Source organism: Zophobas morio, unplaced genomic scaffold (assembly GCF_036711695.1).
Source record: "Zophobas morio isolate AGI-343-1 ecotype UQ-CSIRO unplaced genomic scaffold, CSIRO_AGI_Zmor_V1 ptg000021l, whole genome shotgun sequence".
Taxonomy (NCBI): Eukaryota; Metazoa; Arthropoda; class Insecta; order Coleoptera; family Tenebrionidae; genus Zophobas; species Zophobas morio.
The window spans coordinates 19,972,722-20,000,000 of NW_026972126.1; the positions used below are offsets into that span (position 1 = coordinate 19,972,722).

A 27,279-nucleotide genomic window follows, 5' to 3' on the forward strand; every position below is an offset into this window, starting at 1 on the left:
TTATAAAATGTAGAATTTGCAAAATACAGCGTCTCTCGTTCATGAAGTACCACGTGAACAGAAATGACTGAGTCTATTGGCAACCCTGGATTTTTAGTTGAAATTGGTATCATGATGTATTGAAGTTTGTGATAATATCCGATTGTACGTTGACGCAAACTAAAAGTCTCACATGTCACGATTGACATACAGTGGTGGCCAAAATAAAGTAGGACACCTCTTTTAGAATTTTTGCAATAAATTTAGTTGTGTAAACTAGACTCAATTAAACAAGTATTCATTGAAAATGACATTTAAACGTCAATAAAAATTTCGAAGTTACACTGGGAAAAAAAGTGACCTACTTTATTCCGGCTGCTACTATATCTATTACACAATTACTTCCGTTATACCAACATAAACGCAAGAAAAGTTCACATTTTTAGTCAATATTTACAGAGTACATACAAATTGAAAACAATCTGAATATCTGGGATCAAAAATAAAAGCGAATTCATGGACCACAGTTATATTTTATAAAATTTAAATAACCTCGGTCTGACAATGAGTAAAAAATTCATCACGATTGAGATCGACACAGATGGTCTTTTTTAATCAACACATTTATTTTTCTTTGTATAACACGATTACTTAAGAACATAATCGCATGGTAATTTCTCGTAGAAAAAAAAAGTATTTTGCTATTAAGCTCCGCGCCTCGACTTACGACTAATAAAAAAAAAATCATCAGAATTGAGATAGGGTGGGTGGGCGGGGCTTATATTTTGTTTTTTTTTTCTTAATATACATAGCCATCTTTTCACAACAAGAAACTTAAAATATAGTTAAAATGGTACATTGTTGCAAGGAAATATGGATTTTAAAAATATGGGGTGGAGCCTAATTGATAAATCGATATTTATGTATACAAATTTTCCATTTTAAATATGTTTTATGTTTCATGTTGCGAAAAGAGGTCTACACATATTAAAACAAAAAGGCAAAATGTAAAACCCGCCCACCCACCCTATCGCCATTGTGGTCGATTTTTTTTATTCGCCGTGAACCAAGAGGGCGGAGCTTAACTGAAACATGTTTTTGAGTATCGTGTTATTCAAAGAATACTATGCATATTAAGAAAAAAATCCAAAATATAAACCCCGCCCACCCACCCCATCTCAGTTGTGGCGATTTTTTTTATTGTTTGAAACTTAAAACACGTTCAAAATGGAAAATTTTTGTAAGGAAATATGGATTTTGCAATTAGGCTCCGCCCCTAAGTCTGCCAACGAATGAAAACTTGATTGCTATTTAAATCAGGGCAGGTGTGGGTGGGGCTTAATCTTTGGCTTTATTTTTTTCTTAATATACAGTGTTCTTTGAACAACACGATACTTGAAAACATGTTTTTAATTTCTCTTAGGGAAATAAGGATTTTGCTGTTAAGCTCCGCCCCCTTGGCTCACGAAGCATTAAAAAATCATCACAATTGAGATAAGGCGGGTGGGCGGGGCTTATATTTTGTCTTTTTTCTTTATATACATAGTCGTCTTTTCAGAACAAGAAACTTAAAATATGTTTAAAATGGTAAATTCTTGTAGACAAATATGGATCTTGCATTTAAGCCCCGCCCCTTGATCTGACAACGAATTCAATTCATTAGAAGTAGGGCCTAATCTTTGGTTTTATTTTTTTCTTAATATACATAGTCTTCTTTGAACAACACGATACTCAAAAACATGTTTTTAATTTCTAGTAGAAAAATAAAGATTTTGCAGTTAAGCTCCGCCTCCTTGACTCACGACGAATAAAAAAAATCATCACAATCGCGATAGGGTGGGTGGGCGGGGCTTATATTTTGCCGTGTTTTTTTTAATATAAGTAGTCGTCTTTTCAGAACAAGAAACTTGAAACATGTTTAAAATGGTAAATTCTTGTGGACAAATATGGATCTTGCAATTATGCCCTGCCCCTTGATCTGACAACGAATGAAAAAATCATCACAAGTGAGAATTGAGATCGGGACGGCTATGGGTGGGGCCTAATGTTTGGCTTTATTTTTTTCTTAATATACGTAGCATTCTTTGGACAACACGATACTCAAAAACATGTTTTTAATTTCTCGTAGAGAAATAAGGATTTTGCAGTTAAGCTCCGCCCTCTTGGCTCACGACGAATAAAAAAAAAATCATCACAATTGAGACAGGGCGGGTGGGCGGGGCTTATATTTTGCCTTTTTTCTTTATATACGTAGTCGTCTTTTCAGAACAAGAAACTTAAAACATGTTTAAAATGGTAAATTGTTGTAGACAAATATGGATCTTGCAATTAAGCCCTGCCCCTTGATCTGACAACGAATTCAATTCATCAGAAGTGGGGCCTAATCTTTGGTTTTATTTGTTTCTTAATATAGATGGTATTCTTTGAATAACACGATACCCAAAACAAGTTTTTAATTTCTCGTAGAGAAATAAGGATATTGTAGTTAAGCTCCGCCCCCTTGACTCACGACGAATGAAAAAAAATCATCACAATTGAGATAGGGCGGGTGGGCGGGGTTTATATTTTACCGTTTTTCTTAATATACGTAGTCGTCTTTTCAGAACAAGAAACTTAAACCATGTTTAAAATGGTAAATTGTTGTAGATAAATATGGATCTTGCAATTAAGCCCCACCCCTTGGTTTGACAATGAATGAAAAAATCATCACAAGTGAAAATTGAGATGGGGGCAGGTATGGGTGGGGCCTAATCTTTGGCTTCATTTTTTTCTTAATATACATAGTATTCTTTGAACAACACGATACTCAAAAAATGTTTTTAATTTCTCGTAGAGAAATAAGGATTTTGCAGTTGAGCTCCGCCCCATTGGCTCACGACGAATAAAAAAAAATCATCACAATTGAGACAGGGTGGGTGGGCGGGGCTTATATTTTTCCGTTATTTTAAATATAAGTAGTCGTCTTTTCAGAACAAGAAGCTTAAGACATCTTTAAAATGATAAATGCTTGTAGATAAATATGGATCTTGCAATTAAGCCCCACCCCTTGGTTTGACAACGAATGAAAAAATCATCACAAGTGAAAATTGAGATCGGGGCGGGTATGGGTAGGGCCTAATCTTTGGCTTTATTTTTTTGTAAACATACAGAGTGTTCTTCGAATAACACGATACTCAAAAACATGTTTTAAATTTTTCGTAAAGAAATAAAGATTTTGCAGTTAAGCTCTGCCCCCTTGGCTCACGACGAATAAAAAAAATCATCACAATTGAGATAGGGTGGGTGGGCGGGGCTTCATTTTACCTTATTTTCTTAGTATGTGTAGACTTATTTAGACAACAAGAAACTTAAACATGTCTAAAATGGTAAATTTTTGTAGTTAAAAAGCAACTTAAATCCTCCACTTTTCTTCTACGAGTTTATAAATGACAATTTTCAGCTTTAAAAGCAGCGGCAACGGTAGCTTCAACGTCAACAACAAGTTTATAAATTCCACTTTATCTGTTTAATAGTAATAACTAATAACGGTCGGCACAGACAGACGACCGATAGACAGACAGACGGAAACGGGAGACCTATTTTTCGTACTCTTGGGTCGATGAAACGTCGAGGAAACTTGAAAGTAGTCATTCATCTTATGGACCTCATTACAAAACTTGTCGCCATATTGTCAAAATGACATTTATGGTACTACTACTCGGGTAAAAATTGACAACTGTGCGTGGCTGTCAATAATTCAGAATTGTCAACACAAAAATTTCGTTTTATACCAAAATTATTAAACAAGACAAGTTCAAATATTGAACAACGAACTATCTACACCGTTGGCTTTTAATTTTCTTCCAGAGACAGTGGAGAGTGATTAAAACAAAGTAAATTTTGGATTTATAAATTTATTATTTGTCAAACAGCAGATATAATTAGTAATCGCATACCAACCGTTTATCAAATTCCCTATTAACTCAACCTTGAGTATCGATACGAACTTTAATTTCACATCACATTTTGTAATTAGTAATTCGTACTTCTGTCGTATATAGTTTTCAATAAATTCTAATGTAATTAATATTAGTTTTAGTCTAGAAATTAGTCACTTATGGTTATATATCCAGTCTTGCAACTTTGTAACCGGTGAGTTTCAAACGTCTTCAATGGAAACTTTGTAAGTTGATATTTTGCGTTGTTTTATTATGACAAGACAGGTGATTTCGTCTGAAACATAAAATTCTTCTCTATTTTACGTTGTCCTTAAAAATCTTAAATAGACTTTAGTGTCTGGCGAGTCTACTAATGCATCGAGTAAACAAAGTGTAAATAGTGTGTCAATTCGAACAAAATCTATTGTTAACAAAGAATAGGTACCTACTTCATTAATACACTTAACGCTTTATTGTCGACCACAACGTCCCAGTATCCAGCCTACATGGCAACAAGTAATTGTGCGTAGCCCCGACCCTCGTGGGCCCGCTCCGCCCCTGCCTCTCCCGCAATAGCGGCGCTCGACAATCTATCATTGTGTAAATTAGTGGTTCATGTTAATAATCACAAACAAACACACCGCGTAAAAATAAATTCCCGTTTGTTGTTTCGGCGCGATTTGTTTATATTGCGCATTGCGACCGCAGCGCCCCCTTGTTATTAAACGGCCTCCTCGCGAAGCAGGCATCTAGTGTGCGCCTGTCAGAGTGGCCAGCAGTGACAGATAACAGTTCGAAAACAGCGTTGTATTGAGTGCATTTTTGCGAAAAACTCGAAGTGATTCGCGTCCAGCACAGTGTCAGCGCGTAATTCACAGCATTTCGCACCCGCATGATTTCAAAAGTAAGTCCGCTTCCACCGCCTTTGACAGCTTTCGATGATTTTCTTTGTTTGTGTGCAGCGCCAGGCTGCCATTTTACCCCATGCAGTTTATTTATTTTGACGGGGGGCGGCGAACTCGCGCCCATCCAGCCTTTATCTCCCCCGTGCGCCCACCTCGGCACGCGTCCGCGGCGTTGGCGCGGCGGCGGCCGCCCCCGGGCCGCCGGGGGCGGCGAGCGGGGCCCGGACGGGGCCGTTTTGCCGTTTCGAAGGGGGCGATTGCGGGGCATTGATTGATCTCATCGGCCAGCTCGGCCAAGTCTTTGTTATGGCAGTCAGCTGTTTGGGTTTGGGGCTAGCTACGCGCTACGTCGCGAGTGCTCTCTGTCTAGCGCGGCGACAGTGCAGGGCACCACTGGCCCTTTTGCGCGGTCTCGAGGACGCGGCGCAGTTGTTTAGCGCTGTGGGTTTGGCGATTAGGCGCTTGGAAATATTTCGTTTATTAAATAATGAAAGTCTGAATTGATTTAATTGTGGTGTTGTTTACTATTACGGCGGGTCTTAATACGGAGCTAACTGATTCGCCTGGCCGGAGAAAACACTGACAGGCTTTGTTATGACAGTCACGAGGTAAATTAAGTTGTGTGGGGAACAATGACCACGTTGTAGTATGAAAACACATGTCGTGGCTCGTTTATGTCACTTCATTATTTTGTGTATAATGTTCAACTTCGGGAGTTCGAGTCCGAAGAAATTCGCTTTATTTGCTGTGTTGGGGGAAACAATTCGTGCATTTTTACGTCCTGAGTGAATTTTTCCCGTTTTCGTCTGTCTGTCTGTCTTTCTGTCTGTGTGTCCGTCGAATTTCGGACACTAAAAACCATTAATCGAACGAGTAATCAAATTTTGAAACGTCAACTAAATGTCTGTTTTTACATGGCTGCCTACAATATTACAGACAAAAATACCCAAATATTTTAATTTTTTTTTAAAGAAATATCCTTTAATTTAAAGCGTGACCCGTATAAAAATCCACAAAAGATGACCCAAATTACATCCAGTAAAAATTTCAACTTTGAATCTTTACTCAAACATAAGTTAACACGTGGTATAAAATTTAACATGGGAATCCCTATGGCCACTTTTAAAAAAGACGCACTGTATATATAAAAAAAATTGTAAAACATTTTGCAACTTGACTTTGAAACTGCACAGCCGAATGTTCTGAAATCGTGCAACGTTTTAAGGTTAAGCTATCGATGACGTCATCACAGAATTTTGTAATGAAAAAACTCAGTTGAAACAAACGTCTCGGACGCCTTTTTACATTTACTTTAACATTTCGTACATAATTTTTCGTTTTAATCATTTTCTTTCGTTTTTCAATTTTTCCTTTCTTCAATTTTTCAGTTTTCCAATTTTTCTATGTTACTGTTTTTCATTTTTCCCAGTTTCTCAGTTCTTGATTTTTTTTAAATTTTCATTTTCTCGATTTTATATAATGATTAATAATTTTTCGTTTTTTCATTTCTTGTATTATTTCAATCTTTCTTTCGATTTTATAGTTTTTCGTTCCCCAATTTTTCAATCTTTCATTGTGCAATTCCCAGATTTTCCAATTTTTTCAATTTTTAAGTTTCTCAATGTTTTCAGTTTCTTGTTATGGGAAAACAACAATATAATTAAGAAAAAAAAATGCAAAACATAAGCCCCACCCACCCACCCTGTCTCAATTGTGACGGTTTTCTTTATTCGTCGTTAGTCAAGGAGGGCGGAGCTTAGTTGCATAATCTGCATTTTTCTACAAAAACTAACATGTGAAACATATTCTTCAGTGATGGTATTGCTCAAAGAAAATTACATGTAAAGAAATAAGTATTTTGCTGTTAACCTCCGCCCTCTTGGTTTACGGCGAATAAAAAAATCATAACAATTGAGACAGGGCGGGTGGGCGGGCTTAGGTTTTGTCGTTTGGTTTTAATATGTGTAGACTTCTTTTCAGAACATGAAACTTAAAACATGTTTAAAATAGAAAATTTGTATAAGGAAATATCAATTGCAATTAGGCTCCGCCCCATAATTGCAAAATCCATATTTTCGTGCAAAAATGTACCATCAACCATGTTTTAAATTTCTTTAAAGAAGGCTATGTATATTAAGAAGAACAAGGTAAAATATAAGCCCCACCCACCCACCCTGTCTCAATTGTGACGCTTTTCTTTATTCGTCCTTAGTCAAGGAGGGCGGAGCTTAGTTGCAAAATCCGTATTTTCCTATAAAAATTACCATGTGAAACATGTTCTTCAGTGACTGCTCAAAGAAAACTACATGTAAAGAAATAAGTATTTTGCAGTTAAGCTCCGCCCTCTTGGTTTACGGCGAATAAAAAAATCATAACAAAAGAGATAGGGTGGGTGGGCGGGCTTAGGTTTTGCCTTTTGGTTTTAATATACATATGTAGACTTCTTTTTGCAACATGAAACTTAAAACATGTTTAAAATAGAAAATTTGTATAAGGAAATCTCGATTTTTCAATTAAGCTCCGCCTCATAATTGCAATATTCATATTTCCTTGCAAATATGTACCATCAATCATGTTTTAAATTTCTTGTTGTGAAAAGCAGTGTGTGTATTAAGAAAAAAAGGTAAATTATATGCCCCACCCACCCACCCAATCTCAATTGTGACGATTTTTCTTTATTCGTCGTTAGTCAAGAGGGGCGGAGCTTAGGTGCAAAATCCGTATTTCTACAAACATTACCATGTGAAACATGTTCTTCAGTGGTGGTGTTGCTCAAAGAAAACTATAAATAAAGAAATAAGTATTTTGCAGTTAAGCTCCGCCCTCTTGGTTTACGGCGAATAAAAAAAAATCATAACAATTGTGATAGGGGAGGTAGGCGGGCTTAGGTTTTGCCCTTTTTGTTTTAATACGTGTAGACCTCTTTTCACAACACGAAACTTAAAACATGTTTAAAATAGAAAATTTATATAAAGAAATATCGATTTTGCAATTAGGCTCCGCCCCATAACTGAAAAATCCATATTTTCTTGCAAAGGCTATGTATATTAAGAAAGAAAAACTAAAATATCTTTCAATTTTTGAATGTTTCGTTTCTTCAATTTTTCAAGTGCTTGATTTCCTGTTTTTAGATTTTTCAAAATTTTCATTCTATACTGTTTCGTTTTTTCATTTTTCGATGTTGCGTTTTTTCAATTTTTTTGATTCGGAAAGTTGAAAAATAGAAAAATATAAAATCAGAAAAATACAACATCGAAAAAAATTAAAATTTGAAAAACTGAAAAAAAAACGAAAAATTGTAAAATCGAAAAATTCAAGAAATTGAAAATTGAAGAACTGAAGAAACGAAAAATTCAGTGAAATTGAAGAAGTGAAAATTTTTTTAAATTGTAATTATTGTTATTCATATATTTAAAATGAAAACTAGAAAATTTGCAAATCAAAAATGGAAGTTAAAAAAATTAAAAAATCGAGAAAATGGACCATCCAAAGTTGAATAAACGTAACATTAAAAAATCTAAAATTGAAAAATCCAAAAATTTAAATTTTTCACATTGAAAAAAAAAGTTATAAAAATACAATGTTGAAAACTCGAGAAATTGAAAAAACAAAGAAAATAAAAAACCGAAAGTCGAAAAATCGAAAAACTGAAAAATTTTAAAATGAAAAATTGGAATCCAGAGAAATTGTAAATCGAAAAATTGCAAAACCCACGGATTGAGAAATTTTAAAGTTGGAAAATTGATAAATTGAAAAATTCAAACTTAAAAACTCGAAAAATTTCGAAAGACTTAAAAATGGGAAAAAATTCAAAAATCAAGAAGCTGAAAAATCTAAAATTGGAAAATCTAGTAATTGAAAACCGAAAAATTGAAAAATTAAAAACTGAAAGCTAGTAAAATTGCAAATCGAAAATTTACAAAATCCAAAAATTGAAGAAACAAAATGAACAATCAAAAAGTCGAAAAATCAAAAATCGGTAATCGAGAACTTGAGAAATAACCAAAAATCGAGAAATCGAAATTGAAGAATTGAAATACCGGAAAATCGAAACCTCAAAAGATTGAAAAATGGAGAACTAGAGAAGTCGAAACATTGAAAAATTGAGAAATTGAAAAATCGAGAAATTGAAGCATAAAAAGAATTCGAGGAATCGAAAAATTGAAAAATTAAAAAATGAAAACTTGTGAAATTGCAAATCCAAAATTTACAAAATATAAAAATTGAAACATCCAAAAGTTGGAAATCGAAAAGCTGAAAAATTAAAAAATGAAAGCTCGAAGAGTAAAATTGAAAAAACAAAAAACACACAAATGAAAAATTGAAAAATTGCAAATCGACAAAGTGGAAAAACGAAAAATTGAGCAAATTGAAATTTCAAAAACCATAAATTATAAAATCGGAGCATCGAAAAACTGAAAAATTAAAATCTGAAGGAACAAAAAATTGAAAAATTGAACATTTTTCAATTTTTCCATTTTTCAGTGTTTCTGAGAAATTTTGTTTTTTCAAGTTTAGTTTCTCAATTTTTCAATTTCTCGACTTAAAAGTTTCCAATTTTTTTCTCTTCAATTTTTCGATTTAAAATTTTTCGTTTTTGCAATTTTTCAATGTTAAAATTTTTCTATTTCGGTTTCTGACGTGTGGATTTATGTTTTTCATTTTCCCGAATTTTTAATTCTCATGTTATCGATTTTACATCACAATTTTTCGGTTTTTCCGTTCAAATTTTTCAAATTTCAATGTGTGATTTTTTAATTCTTCGATTTTGCAATTTTTCAATTTTGAAATTTTGCATTTTTTGAATTTTTCACTTATCCAATTTTCCGATTTGTTTAATCCTCAATATTTCGATTTTACAATATTTTTTTAATTTCGTTTCTTCGATTTTGCACTTTTTTTTTCAATTTTTAATCTTTCCATTTTTGAATTTTTCGTTTCTTTAATTTTTCAACTTCTTGATTTCCAATTTTTAGATTTTTCAAAGTTTTCATCTATACTTTTTCGTTTTTTATTTTTCAATTTTGCATTTTTTCAATTTTTTTGATTCGAAAAGCTGGAAAATCGAAAAAACATGAAATCCGAAAAATTTAAATATCGAAAAACTGAAAAAAATCAATGAATCGAAAAATTGGAAAGAAGAAAAAACGATATGTAAATTCGTTTATTCTTCGACTTTCGGGTTGAAAAATTAAAAATCGAATAAATGAAAGTGTTTAAAAAAATGAAAAATTTTAAAAATGATTATTAGGAGTACCTTTTATACACATATTTAAAATGAAAACAGGAAAAATTGCAAATCAAAAATAGAAGAAGCAAAAAATTCAAAAACCAAGAAACTGAAAAGTCGTAAAATTTAAAACCGAAAAATTAAAAAATCCAATAACTAAAAATTTTCACATTTAAAATTGAAAAATTATAAAATCAGAACATTGAAAATCCGAGAAATTGTAAAAATAAAGAGTATAAAAACGCGAAATCAAAAATTGCAAGTCGAAAAGTTAAAGACATGAAAAATTGAAATCGATAAACTTAAAAACTAAAAATCGAAAAAATACAAATTCCGCAAAAATCGAAAAATTGAAAAAATTAATGAATTGAAAAATTGCAAGGAAAAAAAAACGACATTTATTTTGTTGCGATCTTCGAGTTGAAAAATTAAAAATCAAAAAGTTGAAAAATCGGATAAATGAAAGTGTTTAAAAAAATGAAAAATTTTAAAATCAGAACATTGAAAACCCGAGAAATTGTAAACGTAAAGAAATCAAAAATTGCAAATTGAAGAATTCAATCATGAAAAACTGAAAAATCGAAAAAGTTGAACTCACGAAATTGCGAGTCGAAAAATTGCAAAATTTAAAAATTGAAATATCCAAAAGTTGGAAAATCGAAAAAATTTTATAATGAAAACTCGCATAGTTGCATATTCTAAAAGTGACGAAACAATAAAAAAATCAAAATTCGAAAAATTGAAAAAACGAAAAATTATAAAATGGGAATAATGAAGAATCCAAAAAATTGTAAAAATAAGGAAAATATAAAACTCAACACAACAATTAAAAATTGAAATTTCTCGTGAAATTTTTAATAGAAAAGTTGCAAAATGCAAAAACTGAAAAATTCAAACTTAAAAACTCGAAAAATTGCAAAGCGCAAAACTAAAAAGTCGGAAAACTGAAGAATCGAAAAATTGAATCATTGAAAAACGAGGAACTTAAAAAAATAAAAAAAAAGATTGCAAAACCCAAAAATTATGAAATCGAAAAGTTATAGAATCGTCAAAATTGGAAAGTCAAAAAACTGTACCATTGATAGATTGAAAACTTTTAAAATCGAGGAACTGAAAAATTAAAATCGAAAAATCCACTAAATGAAAAAGTTCTAAAATCCAATTACTGAAAAATGAAAAAATTCTAAAATCGAAAAATTGAAAACCTGAAAAATTTTAAAAGTTATAATTATTATTAGATATTCAAAATGAGAATTAGAAAAATTTCCAATGAAAAATTGAAGAAACGAAACAATAAAAAATCATAAAATAAAAAATCGAAAAATTGAAAATTCCAAAAATGGAAAAAGTACACATTTATAAAATCAGAACATTGAAAAACAGACAAAAAACAAACGTCGGAACATTGAAAAATGCAAAAAATTCTGTAAATATGATAAATTATGATATGCAAATAGTAAAATCTTAAAATTGAAAAATTTAAGGGCGAGGGAAGTTCATTTTAACCAAAAATGTTGTTTTCCTTTGAAAATGCTGTATTTATTAACAAAAACAACATTCATTTGGGACTTCTTAGTTGACAATATTGTGTAAAGTGCCGCTTACATATACGCCGTCCGGTCAAGCAAGCTTCGGAAACAGAAACGCAGATGCGATAATTTCCGATAACTGATCTTAGTGTGATCAATTTACTCTGATAAACCCTACATTGATGACAAAACGCCTGTTATCAGTTTTTTTAATTGTAATATTTCGCCAATATTTTCAATACGCCGAACATACGGCGAAAGCAATTTTTGCCCTCTATTTGCGATTAATTCCGATGATTGATACTGTTGTCTATCAACAAGAAGATAAATTACGACATTAAAGTATTATCATAATTCATAATTATGTAAAACGAAAGCGATACGCGAGATTACCACCCGGTTATCTCAATTCGGGTCATATTTCAAATCATTATTTAGGTCATACGACTTGTTACGATAAAGATGGCCGGGGAAGTAGCGAGGTCGAGCCCCCGACACAACGCAACACTTCGGCTGCGAGAACTTGCCGAATCCGAAAAACTTTCTTCCGCATCGCACTTGCGACGTGCGTCCTAGCTCGCGCCGTCGCCGGCTTACAGATCTGCGCAATAGAGTTCAAGCCGTGTGCCGTCGAGGTGTGCGTTGGTTCGTCGGAGGTAGATTGTTGACCTCGCGGACCGCCGAACCGAACCGGTGGTCTTTTTGCCCAGTCTGAAAACGTAATAGGAATCAGAACGGGTCCATGGGTGTCGCCGATTAGACGGAATCGTGTGCACTCGATAGGTCCTCGCCTAATTGGCCTTTTGTTGGCCGAAATAAGAAATAGGCGACGGAGTGGCAGAACTGCGCCGAACAATTGAACAATGCACGTCGCTTAGGAGTGGAGGGGGGCGGTTTTTGGACTGGACGTGTTGATTATAGAAAGGGGGGGGGGGTGTTTTTATTTATGTCGTGTGGTTTTTTATGTTTATCAATTTTGTGTTTATCAATGGATTCGTAGTTTTTTATGAATGAGCCAGTGTATTTTATTGATTAAATTAATAACGGGTCACCCCATGGAAATTTTCTAACTTTGAACTATTTTTTTTATAAAACCTGAATGTGCGCTGTTTATAGTTTAGTTTTAGAAATATTGAAGAAGCTTAGCGAAGTTGTTTGAGTTCAGTTATAATAATAAACCTCTAGATTTTAGTAAACACATTCCGGAGAATGCGGTACAAGTGCGAACGGTGTGAAATATGTATATTTAAAGCAAATAACCAATGGAAAAATCGAGAATTCACAACATTTTTCAAATCGAAAAATTGAAAAATCGAAAACTGAAAAAATTAAAAAATAAAAAAATTGAAAAACCGGAAACTCGAAATCCTAAAAGTCGAAAAATCGGAAGAACATTAATGTCTAAAATTAAAAAAGATCGAAAAAGCAAAAAACGAAAAATTTTGAAAATCAGAAAACCGAGATCGTGAGAAATCGAAAATTAGAAAAATTGAAATACATGAATATTAAAAAAAATTCAATCGGGAAATCGAAACATCAAAAAATCGAAAAAGGTAATATGTATGTGTTTAAAAAATCGAAAAACTAAAAAATTGATAACTAGAATTTAAAAAATCGAAAAATTTAAATGTCTAAGGGCCGGTTGCATAAACGCAAATCAAATTTAATCTCTGATTAACTCCATAGTAACGATTATTATTATCATAGTTACAATTGTTCTTAATCAGAGATTAAGTTTGATTTGCGTTTATGCAACCGGCCCTAAAAGTTAAACAATCGAAAAATTGGAAAATCGAGAAATTGAAATTGAAAAATTGAAACATCTAGAAATCCAAACGTCAAAACAACAATCGAAAAGTCGAAAAATTCAAAATTTAAACATTCAAAACTTAGAAAAATACAATAAATCGAAAAATTGAAAAATCGAAATATCAGTAAATGGAGAAATCGAAAAATTGAAAAATCGAAAAATCTAAAAGCGAAAAGTTAAAAAATCGAAAAACCGAGAAATCGAAGTACGAAGAAACCGAAAAAATGTAAAATTTAAGAAGTCGAAAAATTGAAATGTTTAAAAATTGAAAAATCGAAAAGTGGAAAAAATGAGAAATAGAGAGCTTGAAACTGAAAATCGAGAAATTGAAATTGAAAAATTGAAACATTTAGAAATCCAAACGTCAAAACCACAATCGAAAAATCGAAATATTCAAAATTGAAACTTTCAAAACTTGAAAAAAAAAACAATAAAGCGAAAAGTCAAAAAATCGAAAAACCGAGAAATCGAAGTACGAAGAAAGCGAAAAATCTAAAATTTAAGAAGTCGAAAAATTGAAATGTTTAAAAATTGAAAAATCGAAAAATTGGAAAATCGAAAAATCGAAAAACCGAGAAATAGAGAACTTGAAATTGAAAATCGAGAAATTGAAATTGAAAAATTGAAACATCTAGAAATCTAAACGTTAAAACAACAATCGAAAAATTCAAAATTGAAACATTCAAAACTTAAAAAAAAAACAATAAATCGAAAAATTGAAAAATCGTAATATCGGTAAACGGAGAAATCGAAAAACTGAAAAATCGAAAAATCTAAAAGCAAAAAGTCAAAAAATCGAACAATTGGGAAATCGAAAAATCGAAAAACCGAGAAATAGAGAACTTGAAATTGAAAATCGAGAAATTGAAATTGAAAAATTGAAACATCTAGAAATCCAAACGTCAAAACAACAATCGAAAAATCGAAAAATTCAAAATAGAAACATTCAAAACTTAAAAAAAAAACAATAAATCGAAAAATTGAAAAATCGAAATATCGATAAATGGAGAAATCGAAAAAGTGAAAAATCGAAAAATCTAAAAGCGAGAAGTCAAAAAATTGAAAGACCGAGAAATCGAAGTACGAAGAAAGCGAAAAATCTAAAATTTAAGAAGTCGAAAAATTGAAATGTTTAAAAATTGAAAAATCGAAAAACCGAGAAATAGAGAAATTGAAAATGGAAATCGAGAAAGTGAATTTGAAAAATTTAAACATCTAGAAATCGAAACTACAAAACAACAATCGAAAAATTGAAAAATCCAAATATTTAAATCTCGATAAATGGAGAAATCGAAACATTGAAGAATCGGAAAATCTTAAAGCGAAAAGTCAAAAAATCGAAATCTCGATAAATCGGAAAAACTGAAATATCCAAACAATTGAGAAATCGAAAAATTGAAACATCGAAATCCTAAAACTCGCAAAATTGAAATTCTAAAACTCGCAAAATCGAAAGATTTGATCAACCGAAACATTAATGTCTAAAATAAAAAATTAAAAAATAAAAAATGAAAAATTCCCAAAATGAAATGTTAATAAATTGAATCTTGAAAAAGACGGAAATCGAAAATCAGAAAAATTGAAATACATACTAAAAAATTTTAAATCAAGAAATAGCAACATCAAAAAATCGAAACAGGTAAAATTTAAAAAGCCGAAAAACTAAAAAATTAAAAACTAGAATTTAAAAAATCGAAAAATTGAAAAATCGAAAAGTGGAAAAATCGAAAAACCGAGAAATAGAGAACTTGAAATTGAAAATCGAGAAATTGAAATTGAAAAATTGAAACATCTAGAAATCCAAACGTCAAAACAACAATCGAAACATTCAAAATTGAAACATTCAAAACTTAAAAAAAACAATAAATGGAGAAATCGAAAAACTGAAAAATCGAAAAATCTAAAAATTGAAAGACCGAGAAATCGAACTACGAAAAAAGTGAAAAATCTAAAATTCAAGAAGTCGAAAAATTGAAATGTTTCAAAACTGAAAAATCGAAATACCGAGAAATAGAGAAATTGAAATTGAAAATCGAGAAATTGAATTCGAAAAATTCAAACATTAGAAATCGAAACTACAAAACAAACATCGAAAAATTCAAAATTGAAACAACCTAAAAAAAAGCGATAAATCGGAAAACTGAAATATCCAAAAAGTTGAGAAATCAAAAAATTGAAAGATTGAGCAACTGAAACATTAATGTCCAAAATTAAAAAAAAAAAAAAATGAAATACATACTAAAAAAATTTAAATCGGGAAATAGCAACATCAAAAAATCAAAAGAAATATTATACAATTTAATTACAAGAATACGAAAAATTGATGAATCAAAAAACTGAAAAATCGAGAAGTTGAAAATTCCCAAAACTGAAATGTCTGAAAATTGAAAAATCGGAAAATTATAAAATCTAAAAATCGAAAAACCGGGAAATTGAAATTAAAAAATTGAAACAGAGAAATCGAAACGTCAGAACACAGAACTCGAAAAATTCAAAATTGGAACATTTAAACTTCAGGAAAAATACGATAAACCGAAAATTTGAAAAATAGAGACAGAAATCTCGATAAATAGGGAAATCGAAAAATATCGAAAAATTGAAAAATCTAAAAGCGAAAATTCAAAAAATCGAAAAATCGAGAAATCGAAACAAGAAAAAAGTGAAAAATCGAAAGATCGAAAAACCAGGAAATCGAAATAGAAAAATTGAAACCTGCAGAAATCGAAATAGTCCAAAATCGAAAATGGAAATATTCAAAATTGGAACTTTTAAATTTAAAATAAATGAAAAAATTGAGACATCGATATCTCGATAAATTGAAAAACTGAAATACGGAAAAAGTTAAAAATTGGAAAATTGAAAAGTGGAAAAACCGAGAAATCGAGATTGAAACAATGAGAAATCGAAAGGATTTCTGAAGTCGAGAAGTTGAAAAATCGAAAAATTAAGAACTCGAAAAAGCCCAAAGTTGAAAAATCGAAACATTGAAAATTGAAACATTTGAACTTAAAAAAACGATAAATCGAGAAATCAAAAAGTTGAAAAAGCGAAACACTGAAAAATTGAAAAATTTAAAAAGCGAAAAATTAAAAAGTGAGAACTGGACAAATCGAAAGCCAGAAATCGAAACATCAAAAAAGAGAAAAATCTAAATTTTAAAAATTCGAAAACTGAAAAATAGAAAAATCGTAAGACTGATAATTCGAAAAATCGAGAAATCCAAATATCTATCGAAAATTTAAAAAGCCGAAAAGTTAAAATGTCGAAAAATTGAAAAATCGAAAATTGGAAAACCGAAAAATGTAAAAGCGAGAATTCAATAAATCGAACGATCGAGAAATCGAAATATCAAAAAAAAAAAAAATCGAAAAATGGGAAAATTGAAAAGTGGAAAAACCGAGATATGGAGATTGAAAAAATGAGAAATCGAAACATCAAAAGATTTCTGAAGTCCGGAGGTTGAAAAATCGAAAAATTAAGAATTCGAAACAGCCCAAAGTTGAAAAATCGAAACATTCAAATTTGAAAGATTTGAACTTAAAAAAAAACGATAAATCGAGAAATCAAAAAGTTGAAAAAGCGAAACACTGAAAAATCGAAAAATTTAAAAAGCGAAAACTAAAAAAAAAGAAAAAAAATTTAAAAATCGAAAAATTGAAAAACCGAAAAATCTAAGCGGGAACTGGACAAATCGAAAGCTAGAAATCGAAATATCAAAAAAGAAAAAAATCTACATTTTAAAAATTCGAAAACTGAAAAATATAAAAACCGTAAGACTGATAATTCGAAAAATCGAGAAATCCAAATATCTATCGAAAATTTAAAAAGCCGAAAAGTTAAAATGTCGAAAAATCGAAAATTGGAAAAATCGAGAAATCAAATCATTAAAAAATCCAAAATTTGAAAAATTGAAAAGCCGAAAAATCCCAAAACTAAAACATCGAGAACATCAAAAAACTTAGGAATTTAAAATTTAAAAAATCGAAAAATTAAAAAAAAAGAAAAATAAAAAATTATAAAAATTCGAAAATTGAAAAGCCGAAAAATGTAAAAGCGAGAACTCAACAAATCGAAAGATCGAGAAATCGAAACATCAAAATCGGTTGAAAAAACGAAATATGTATCTAAAATTTAAAACCCCGAAAAATTAAAATGTCGAACAATAGAAGAGTCGAAAAATTGGCAAATCGAGAAATCAAAAAATCCAAAAACTGAAAAATTGAAAAATTTATAATTAAAAAAATCGAAAAATCGAAATATGTATCTAAAAATTGAAGAATGGAAAATCTAAAATTTAAGAATAGATTTTGAAAAATCGAAAAAATTAAAAATCAAAACGTCGAAAAATTGAACATCGAAATATTGAACATCGAAATATTGAAAAATTGCAAAACTGAAACATTGACAACTTGAGAAATTCAAAATTGTAGAAATCGAAAAACTGAAAAGTCGAAAAATAAAAAAATCGATTAATCCTGAAATTGAGAAATCGAAAAATCGGAAATTCAGAAACGCCAAAAATTCAAGAATTAAAAAATTTAATCGAAAAATCGAGAAATTGAAAAATCGAAAAATCGAAAATTTTTGATTCAGTTTGGTTTTCCCAAAAATATCGATCGCTAGGATAAAAATTCAACACGGATTCATAAACCACAAATGGAGGAGGACGTTATTTTATAAAATTTAAGTTTTACTATCGTAAAATTTGTAGATGACGTCATTCCATCGTTGGTAGAACCTATTTTTCGTACTCAAGGGTCATGAAACGACGAGAAAACATTCAATAGACTCGATTACAGCACTTTTTATTTTTTGATTTTTCAGAGGGCTATAAAAAACTTTAGTTGGGCTTAAGTACTGAGAGCTTGAGTACTGTTCTACAACAATAAACGCTAACCTGCTTTATTTTTAAGTATCTTATCTGTTGCTACTTGTTTTTATTTTTGTTAATTTTGGTGTAACGACTTTGTGATAGATACGGTGATATCGTGGCCTAGAACACCTTCGTACTGTTATCATTCGACCTTGGTAGTAAATATTTAAAAAAATAATATTGCAATGTGGTAACTTGTTTTCAAATAGAAAATTACAAATAGTGCATGTACATAAAAATAAAAAACAGATTTTTTGTAGATTAATCAGTGGATTAAATAGCACAACTGATAACACACGTACTAAATTAAAAAAAAAGTTATATAACTAACTAATAAAATAAATCACTAATTAGACACATATGAAGTGGTGTGTTGACGACAGTAAGCTCTTAATTTATTGCCATATCTATCCCAATATCTGTTATCAGGTATTCCTATGACCTTGTTATGACTATATCGTTCAACAGACGAACATCTGTCTTTAAAGAAGTTTCACGTTATGTCTAGCCTTTGTTTCCGTTTCTGAAGTGTTCTTTGTTTCCCGATATTTTTTTATCTCTTGCTTGAAGTCATTAATCTGGCTTCAGACACCCATTATAAGTCCTAAACTGGTATTCGTGTGATTACTAGTAGTACTTTCGTGCTATAACCGTTCTGGTGTCGACGATTAGAACTTGAACTGTCACAACTACTTGGATAGAAATTGGACTAGGACTTGGACTGGGTCCAGAACTAGAACTTAGACCTGTGTCCTAACTCTTGAAATTTATCGATCATTGTTGTGGATAGATGTTTTGGTGAAAGAAGATAAGCACCAGGAAGTTTTAAGTTTTTGTTTCTTGAACAATACGCACAAGTTAACTTTGACCTCCCCTGTCTTGTAAGTGCCACTTATAAATATTTATAAACATACTTGAGTTTCTAATTTTCGTAATACTTATAATTACTCCAACAATTAAATTCTTTTTGCTTCGTTCCATGTTCTGCGTTTTATTTACGTAAACGCGATATCAACAAACTCGCTTTTGTTTATCTATTCGAGTATTTATCTTATCTGCGACGATTTAGTTTAATAATTTCGAACAAACGTTGTACAGCTTTGAAACGATTCCGTTGTGTTTTGAATTGTCAGGTTATTTACTTTATGTTCGTTGATATGTAATGTCAAGGCTACAAGAAACATTGCACAGTACTCACAACTGATAATGGTGCAGTTTTTCATCAGGAGAGGATCAAAATTCAAGGTTTTCTGCTGCAGTTGACCCAACAGCATAATAGCGTGTGCGGCGGAGCACCGTTTTTTCGCTCCCAAAAACCGCCGAAAACGAATCGTCGCCTACTATCAGATCTCGTGTTTGCATTTTAAAAAACATTTTATACCCCGGCGTTAATTCCAGGGGTTACAACCCCGCTATCTCCCCATCTCTGCGCCAGTGCTTCTATGCATATTTATGTTATTTTTAGATTTATTCTGTATGCGTGAACGACAGAGGCAATTACTGTAAACACTAGTTAATAAAAAGCAAATGGCTGTTCTCAAGGTGAAGTCTTTCAGTCGGCTCAAAATTTTCGGTATTGTAATCAGACCGCGTTAATAAATAAAAAATGGAACACGGCGTCGGTTCCTCCGGGAGAACGGCGTCGTGTGAAAATTCATTTAGCAATTTCCAGCATTTCCCAAAGAGGCGGCGCGCTGAGTGAAGGTGGTGGATTTCGTGGGGCCTCGGGGGAAGAAGGACCTCTATTTTTAAGTTGTTTGCTAAGCGAGGCGCCGTATCGATCGCGGAATTTTGACGGAAAACGCTGTTTGCGCCGTTTGTTTTGCGATAGCGGGATTGTGAAGAACGCGACTTGCGAACCGTCGAACCGACTACTTGAAATTTCCTTCCTGAGCGTAAGCTAGCTTTCGTGGGTTCTCGGCGTTTCGTGACCGCTAGAGCACGAAGAAAGTGGTCTCCCGTTTCTGTCCGCATGTCTGTCTGTCGTCTGTATCAATTTCTGTTAGATACATAATCTCCGAAACTACTGGACCGATTGTTGTCAAGTTTTGTATGTATATTAGGAATGTTTTTTTTTAATTTAATAAAATAAGGCATTTATATTTTTGGGAAAAAGTCAAAACTGTGTAATAATATTTTTGAAATCTTACAAAAGTTATCGCAATCGTGTAAATTGTTAATCAAAATGTATTCGTTTATCCCCTCCCAAAAAATTGATGACGTCATCTCAAAATTTTTACTAATATCCTCTCTGAAATAAACAAAATATTCTGACTCTATGCCTGTTTGTTAATGCACTCATAGTTTTTAGAATTACTTATACAAGGTGTATCAAAAAAAAGTAAATGAGGCAATTTCCAGTTTTTACATTTTTCAGTGTCTCGGTTTGATAATTTTTCGTTTTTTCAACTTTCATTTTTTTAATTTTTCAATTTCTTGTCTCCCAAATTTTTCAGTTTTTTGTTTCTTCAATTCTTCGATTTGAAATTTTGAACTTTTATCATTTTTCGATATTACAATTTTTCATTTTTTGATATTTCAGTTTCTTAATTCTTAATTGTTCGATTTTTCAATTTTTCGTCTGCTCAATTTTTCTAGTTCTTGGTTTTTATTTTTCATTTTCCCGATTTTTTAATTTTCATTTTTTCGAGTTTATAATTCTCCGTTTGTTCAATTTTTCAAATTTTCCTCGATTTTCCAATTTTTAAATTTTAAAATTTTGCAATTTTTGGATTTTCAGTTATCCGATTTTCCGATTACTTATTTTGATTTTACTGTACATATTTTTTTTAGATTTTGCAGTTTTTAAGTTTTTCTTGGATTTTTCGTTTTTTCAATTTTTCAAGGTTTTTATTTTATAATGTTTTGATTTTTTCCTTTTTGTTTTTGGATTTTAAAAGTTGAAAATCGAAAAATTGAAAAATCGAAATATCTATGTAAAATTTAAAAAATCGAAAAAGTTCCAGTATCGACAACTGGAAAAATTCTAAAAATCTCAAAATTGAAAAAGTGGAACATTTTATAAATTATAATTAACTATTATTCCATATTTAAAATGAAAACTAGAAAAATTTTAAATCAAAATTTGAAGAATAGTTGAAAAATTGTGAAATTGTAATTCGAAAAAATGCAAAATCTAAAATTATTGAAACATCCAAAAATTGGAAAATAAAAAGACTGAAAAATCTAAAAATGAAAACTCAAAGAGTTTTAAGTCAAAAATTGAAAAAACAAGACATGGAAATCCCGATAAATCGAAAAACTGAAATATCGAAAAATTTAAAAATTGCAAAATTGAAAAATCGGGTAACTGAAATATCAAAAAAAAGAAAAGTCTAAAATCTAAAAATTCGAAAAATTTAAAGGAATCGAAAATTAGAAACCTGGAAAAACTGAAAATAGTAATATCTAAAAATTAAAAAATTGAAAAATCGGGGAATCGAAATATCAAAAAAGAGAAAAATCAAAAATCTAAAAATTCGAAAAATTTAAAAGAATTGAAAATTAGAAACCTGGAAAAACTGAAAATAGAAATCTCTAAAAATTAAAAAATTGAAAAATCGGGAAATCGAAATATCAAAAAAGAGAAAAATCAAAAATCTAAAAATTCAGAAAATTGAAAAATAGAAAAATGGACAAATTGGAAATCGAAACATCTAAAAATTAAAATAATCGAAAAATTGAAATATCGAAAAATTGGAAAATCAAAAAATTAACTAAAGAAAAATTAAACATTTTAAAAATCGAAAAATTAAAAAATTGAAAAATAGAAAAATCGAAAAACTGAGAAATCGAAATATCTATGTAAAATTTAAAAAATCGAAAAATTAAAATATCGAAAAAGTTTTAAAGTTCCATAATCGACAAATGGAAAAATTCTAAAAATCTCAAAATTGAAAAAGTGGAGCAGTTTTAAATTATAATTATTATCACATATTTAAAATGAAAACTAGAAAAATTTTAAATCAAAATTTGTAGAAAAGTTGAAAAATTGTGAAATTGTAATTCGAAAATATGCAAAATCTAAAATTATTGAAACATCAAAAAATTGGAAAATAAAAAGACTGAAAAATCTAAAAATGAAAACTCAAAAGAGTTGTAGGTCGAAAATTGAAAAAACAAGACATGGAAATCCCGATAAATCGAAAAACTGAAATATCGAAAAATTTAAAAATCGCAAAATTGAAAAATCGGGTAATTGAAATATCAAAAAAGAGAAAAATCAAAAATCTAAAAAATCGGAAAATTGAAAAATAGAAAAATGGACAAACTGGAAATGGAAATATCTAAAAATTAGAAAAATTGAAAAATTGAAATATCGAAAAATTGGAAAATGAAAAAATTAACAAAAGAAAAAAAATTGTAAAAATCGAAAAATTAAAATATCGAAAAAGTTATAAAGTTCCATAGTCGACAAATGGAAAAATTCTAAAAATCTCAAAATTGAAAAAGTGGAACATTTTAAAAATCATAATTATTATCCCAAAATAAAATGAAAACTAGAAAAACTGTAAATCAAAAAGTGAAGAAAAGTTGAAAAATTGTGAAATTGTAATTCGAAAAAATGCAAAATCTAAAATTATTGAAACATCCAAAAATTGGAAAATACAATGACTGAAAAATCTAAAAATGAAAAGCCAAAGAGTTGTTTGTCGAAAAATTGAAAAATCGAGACATGGAAATCCCGATAAATCGATAAACTGAAATATCGAAAATTTAAATTCAATTTAAAAATTGAAAGTTTGAAAAATCGGGAAATCGAAATATCAAAAAAGAGACAAATCTAAAATCTAAAAATTCGGAAAATTGAAAAAAATTGAAAAATAGAAACATGGAAAAAATCTAAAAATAAAAAAATTGAAAAATCGAGAAATCGAAATAACAAAAAAGAGAAAAATCAAGAATCTAAAAATTCGGAAAATTGAAAAATAGAAAAATGGACAAACTGAAAATCGAAATATTTAAAAATTAAAAAAATCGAAACATTGAAATCGAAAAATTGGAAATTCAAAAAATTGACAAGAAAAATCAAAAATTTTAAAAATCGAAAAATTGAAAAATAGAAAAATCGAAACACTGAGAAACCGAAATATCTGTGTAAAATTTAAAAAATCGAAAAATTTAAATATCGGAAAATTGTAGAATCGAAAAATAAAAAATCGAGAAAACATCAAAAATTCCAAAAACTGAAAAATCAAAAATGTAAAAACGAAAAATTGAAAAATCGAGATGTCAAAAGATCTATCTAAAAATCGAAAAATTAAATTATCGAAAAATTGAAAAATGCAGAAATCGAAACATGAAAAAACGGTAAGATTGATAAATGGAAATTCAAAAGTTCAAGAATTCGATAAACATTGGAAAATTAAAAATCGAGAAACTTAAAAATTGGAAAGAAGAATTCGGTCTTTCTTCTTTCCAATTTTCCGATTCCAACAATTAAAAACCTAAAAATTCTAAAATCGAGAAACTATAGAATCGTCAAAATTGTTGAAAATTGAACAATAGAAACATGGAAAAACTGAAAATTGAAATATAAAAATAAATATTTTATTATTATAATTATTATCACATATTTAAAATGAAAACTAGAAAAATTACAAATCAAAAATTGAAGACAAATTGAAAAATCGTGAAATTGTAATTCGAAAAATAGCAAAATCTAAAATTATTGAAACATCCAAAAATTGGAAAATCAAAAAATGATAACTCAAAAAGTTGTATGTCGTAAAATTGAAGACATCAAAAACATGAAAAATTGAAAAAAGGAAAAATCCAAAAATGAAACTGAAAAAAAGTAAAATGGGATCATTAAAAAAATCGAACAGTTGAAAAAACAAAAAACCTAAACGAAAAATTGCAAATCGAAAAATTGAAAGATTAACAATCGAAAAACTGAAAGATTAACAATCGAAAAAGTGAAAAATCGAATAAATGAAAGAGTTTTAAATTCCAATAATTGAAAAATGAAAAAATCTAAAATCATAAAATAGAAAATGCAAAATTTTTTTAAAATTATTACATATTTAAAATGAAAACTAGAAAAATTGTAGATCAAAAACAGAAAAAACGGAAAATTAAAAAATCTAGAACCCGGTTTACAGAAGCTCAACTAAATATTTAATTATTAAATTTTTAACACGGCGCGGTTTTAAAATACCACGTGACCGACTCTAGGCCAATCAAACGTCGCTAAATGCCTCGTTAATGCGTGATTAACGTAACCTCAGTTAAAATATTGTATAAACTGATCCTAGAAGTTAAAAAATCGAAAAATCGGATAATTAAAGAAACAAAAATTGAAAACATTGAAATTGAGACAACAAAAAAATTATAAAATCGAAGTATTGAAAAATCGAATAACTGAAAAAACAAGGGAAGTAAAAAACCGGAACGGAAAATCGCAAATCGAAAATTTGAAGAAATGAAAAACTCTAAAATCGTTAAATTGAAAACGTGTAAAGTTTTAAAAGTTATTCTTATTACATATTTAAAATGGAATTTAGAAAAATTGTTAATCAAAAATTAAAGAAATGAAACATTGAAAATTGAAAAATTGAAAAATCCAAAAACTGAAACATCCAAAAGGTGGATGAGTCGATGGAAAAACTGAAAAATTTAAAGATGAATACTCGAATTTGCATGTCGTAAAATTGAAGAAACAAAAAAAAATGGAAAATGGAAAAGTTGTAACTCAAAAAATTGAAGAAATGAAAAATTGAAAGAACAAAGTTTGAAAAATGCAAAAGTCGGAAATTTGAACAATGAAAAATTTAAACTTTCAAACTCGAGAAATTGCAAATCGAAAAACTGAAGAAACAAACACTGAAAATTGAAGAAAGGAAAAATCGAAAAGGAAGGTTCTGTCCATAAGCTTTGACGAATTTTTGTATAAGTAACGTGGCAACGTTGGAGTTGTAGAACCGTAAATAACCCGGGGGATATTTTTTACAAGCGTTGTTTATGTCTGGGTTTGTTGAACGCGATTTTGCGTTGTAAAAGTCGCCTTCTTCCCGACTTTTCCTTCGATTTGCGCTTTACCACTCGGACGCCGTAGTGAATGGACGAGATGTGACCAGGCGCTAAACCAGTTACGTTATTTTTGAATATCTTATTTTTAGTTGTGTTTGTGTTATGTGAGGATTTTTGTAGAATTGTTGACTTTGCGGATATTCTCGGATACATAACCGATATTCCGTTTGTTTGTTTCTGCAAGATTCTGAAGAAGGCGCCCAGTCGATGATTTCACCAAAACAACCACACTCGGGCATTAACCAAGTCGCAATAAAACGAAATTCTGCTCCTATGACTTCTGAATGAACGCGGCCTTACGTATTCCTGTTGTAGATTAGACGCAGCTTGGCCTCATCTCCTGATCTAGTTAATCTGTGCTCGGTCTTGAGGGACGCTGACACAAAATAGTTAATAAAGTCGTGACACATCAGAGCGGGATCAACCATCCCATGCATATTCAATGACATCGGGGTTTAAGAAAATCCTTTATTTCGTTCAAGAGTGGATGGGTCAGCCGAAACGAATCTTTCCGCACGATTTAGTTGAATTTTTTCTATTAAATAGCAGCGTTTTATAGCCGGAGCCATTGTGTTTTTGGCATCGGTTTATTTACGAAGGTGAGTTGGACCGCGACCAAAGGCATAACGAAGGTCGACACTCTTTCAGGAAAACGTGCATTCAATTGGGCCGCTTAGGAGGGCGGAGGGCGGAGGGTGGAATGGGGTGAATGGAGAGTAAACTTAGTGGCTGACCTTCAATCATTTTGAAAATCAGCATTCTTGAATCTTAACAATTTAACTTTATAAAACTAACGTAATTCTGACAAGCTCAATTCACTATTTTCCATCTATTATTTCACTGGAAGAATCTTAATTCATTATCTAGGTTATCGTCATCATCTGATTCTGTTGTTTAAAGTCGGCCAAATAAGCTCTTTAGTATGTCTACAAAAATTTTGCCATTTGTCAGGGGTACATAAATTTGCTATAATCAGAAGCTGTCAAGGTTTTTTTAAAATCTTCAAGAGAAACTACCAACATTCTTTCAAATTGGTTCTAAAAAAAAAAAACAACACTCGGGCTCCCAAGGTTCTTCAAAATTTTTGTCAGAGACAGTATCAAATGTTTCCTTTCAAAACCTTTTCAATTCTTCAAAAGAGGCACTAGGGATCAAAAGATTCTTGCAAATTAGTTCTAAAATAAAAGACTAGGATCTTCCAAGATTCTTTCAAAATCTCACAAATATCGAGCATTAGGTATCCCCAAGATTAGAGTAGAAACACCCAAGGGCTTCCAAGGTTCTTCAAAATTTGTTTCATGATCAAAAACTAACTCTTTGAAGGTTTATTTTCAAATTCTTTTCGGTACTTTAAAAAACACATTAGGGACCACAAGATTCTTCTAGATTAGTTCTAGAATGAAAAGCCAAGATCTGCCAGGATTCTTTAGGAATCTTTCATTAATTAAACACCCGGGCCTCCAAGGTTCTTCCAAATTTTTGTCAGAGACAGTACCAAATGTTTCTTTTCAAAATCTTTTCAATTCTTCAAAAGCGATACTAGGAACCAAAAGATTCTTGCAAATTAATTCTAAAATAAAAGACTAGAATCTCCCAAGATTCTTTCAAATTAGTTCTTTAACAAAACACCATGGCTACTAGGATTCTTTCAGAATCTTTCAAAAACCAAACTCGGGCCCCCAATGTTCGATCAAACTTTTGCCAGAAACAATATCACAGCCCCCCAAGGTTTTTCTTTACAAATTATTTTTAATTCTTCAAAAAAATATACCAGAAGTCAAAAATTCCTTTAAATTATTTCTAAAATAAAAGACCAGGAGCTCTCAGGAATCTTTCAAATTCCCGCAAAAACTGAATACTTGGTGCCCCAAAATATTTTCAAAATCTCGCAAAATCCAAGCGTGTGGTGCTCCCAGGATTCTTTCAAAATCTTACAAAGGAAACACTAAAGACTTCAAAGGTTTTCAAATTTTTTTTTCACTATCAAAACCCGAGTTGTCTTAA

General features: G+C 30.4%; 1 protein-coding gene across 4 annotated transcripts in view; it reads left to right on the top strand.

The window, feature by feature from the left end:
• The first annotated feature begins 4,614 nt into the window (after nucleotides 1–4,614).
• The window catches only part of LOC135132453 (protein yippee-like 2), a 235,654-nt gene continuing 212,989 nt past the window's right edge, over nucleotides 4,615–27,279 (top strand). For 3 of the 4 annotated variants that reach the window (XM_064060553.1, XM_064060552.1, XM_064060554.1), the window contains exon 1: nucleotides 4,626–4,800. Coding sequence is in view for 1 of the 4 variants with exons in the window: in XM_064060551.1 (XP_063916621.1) it covers nucleotides 4,789–4,800 (12 nt within the window). In the remaining 3 variants the exon portion in view is untranslated. Of the gene's footprint in view, nucleotides 4,801–27,279 lie in introns of all 4 variants that reach the window. The other variant, XM_064060551.1, reaches the window with a different exon arrangement.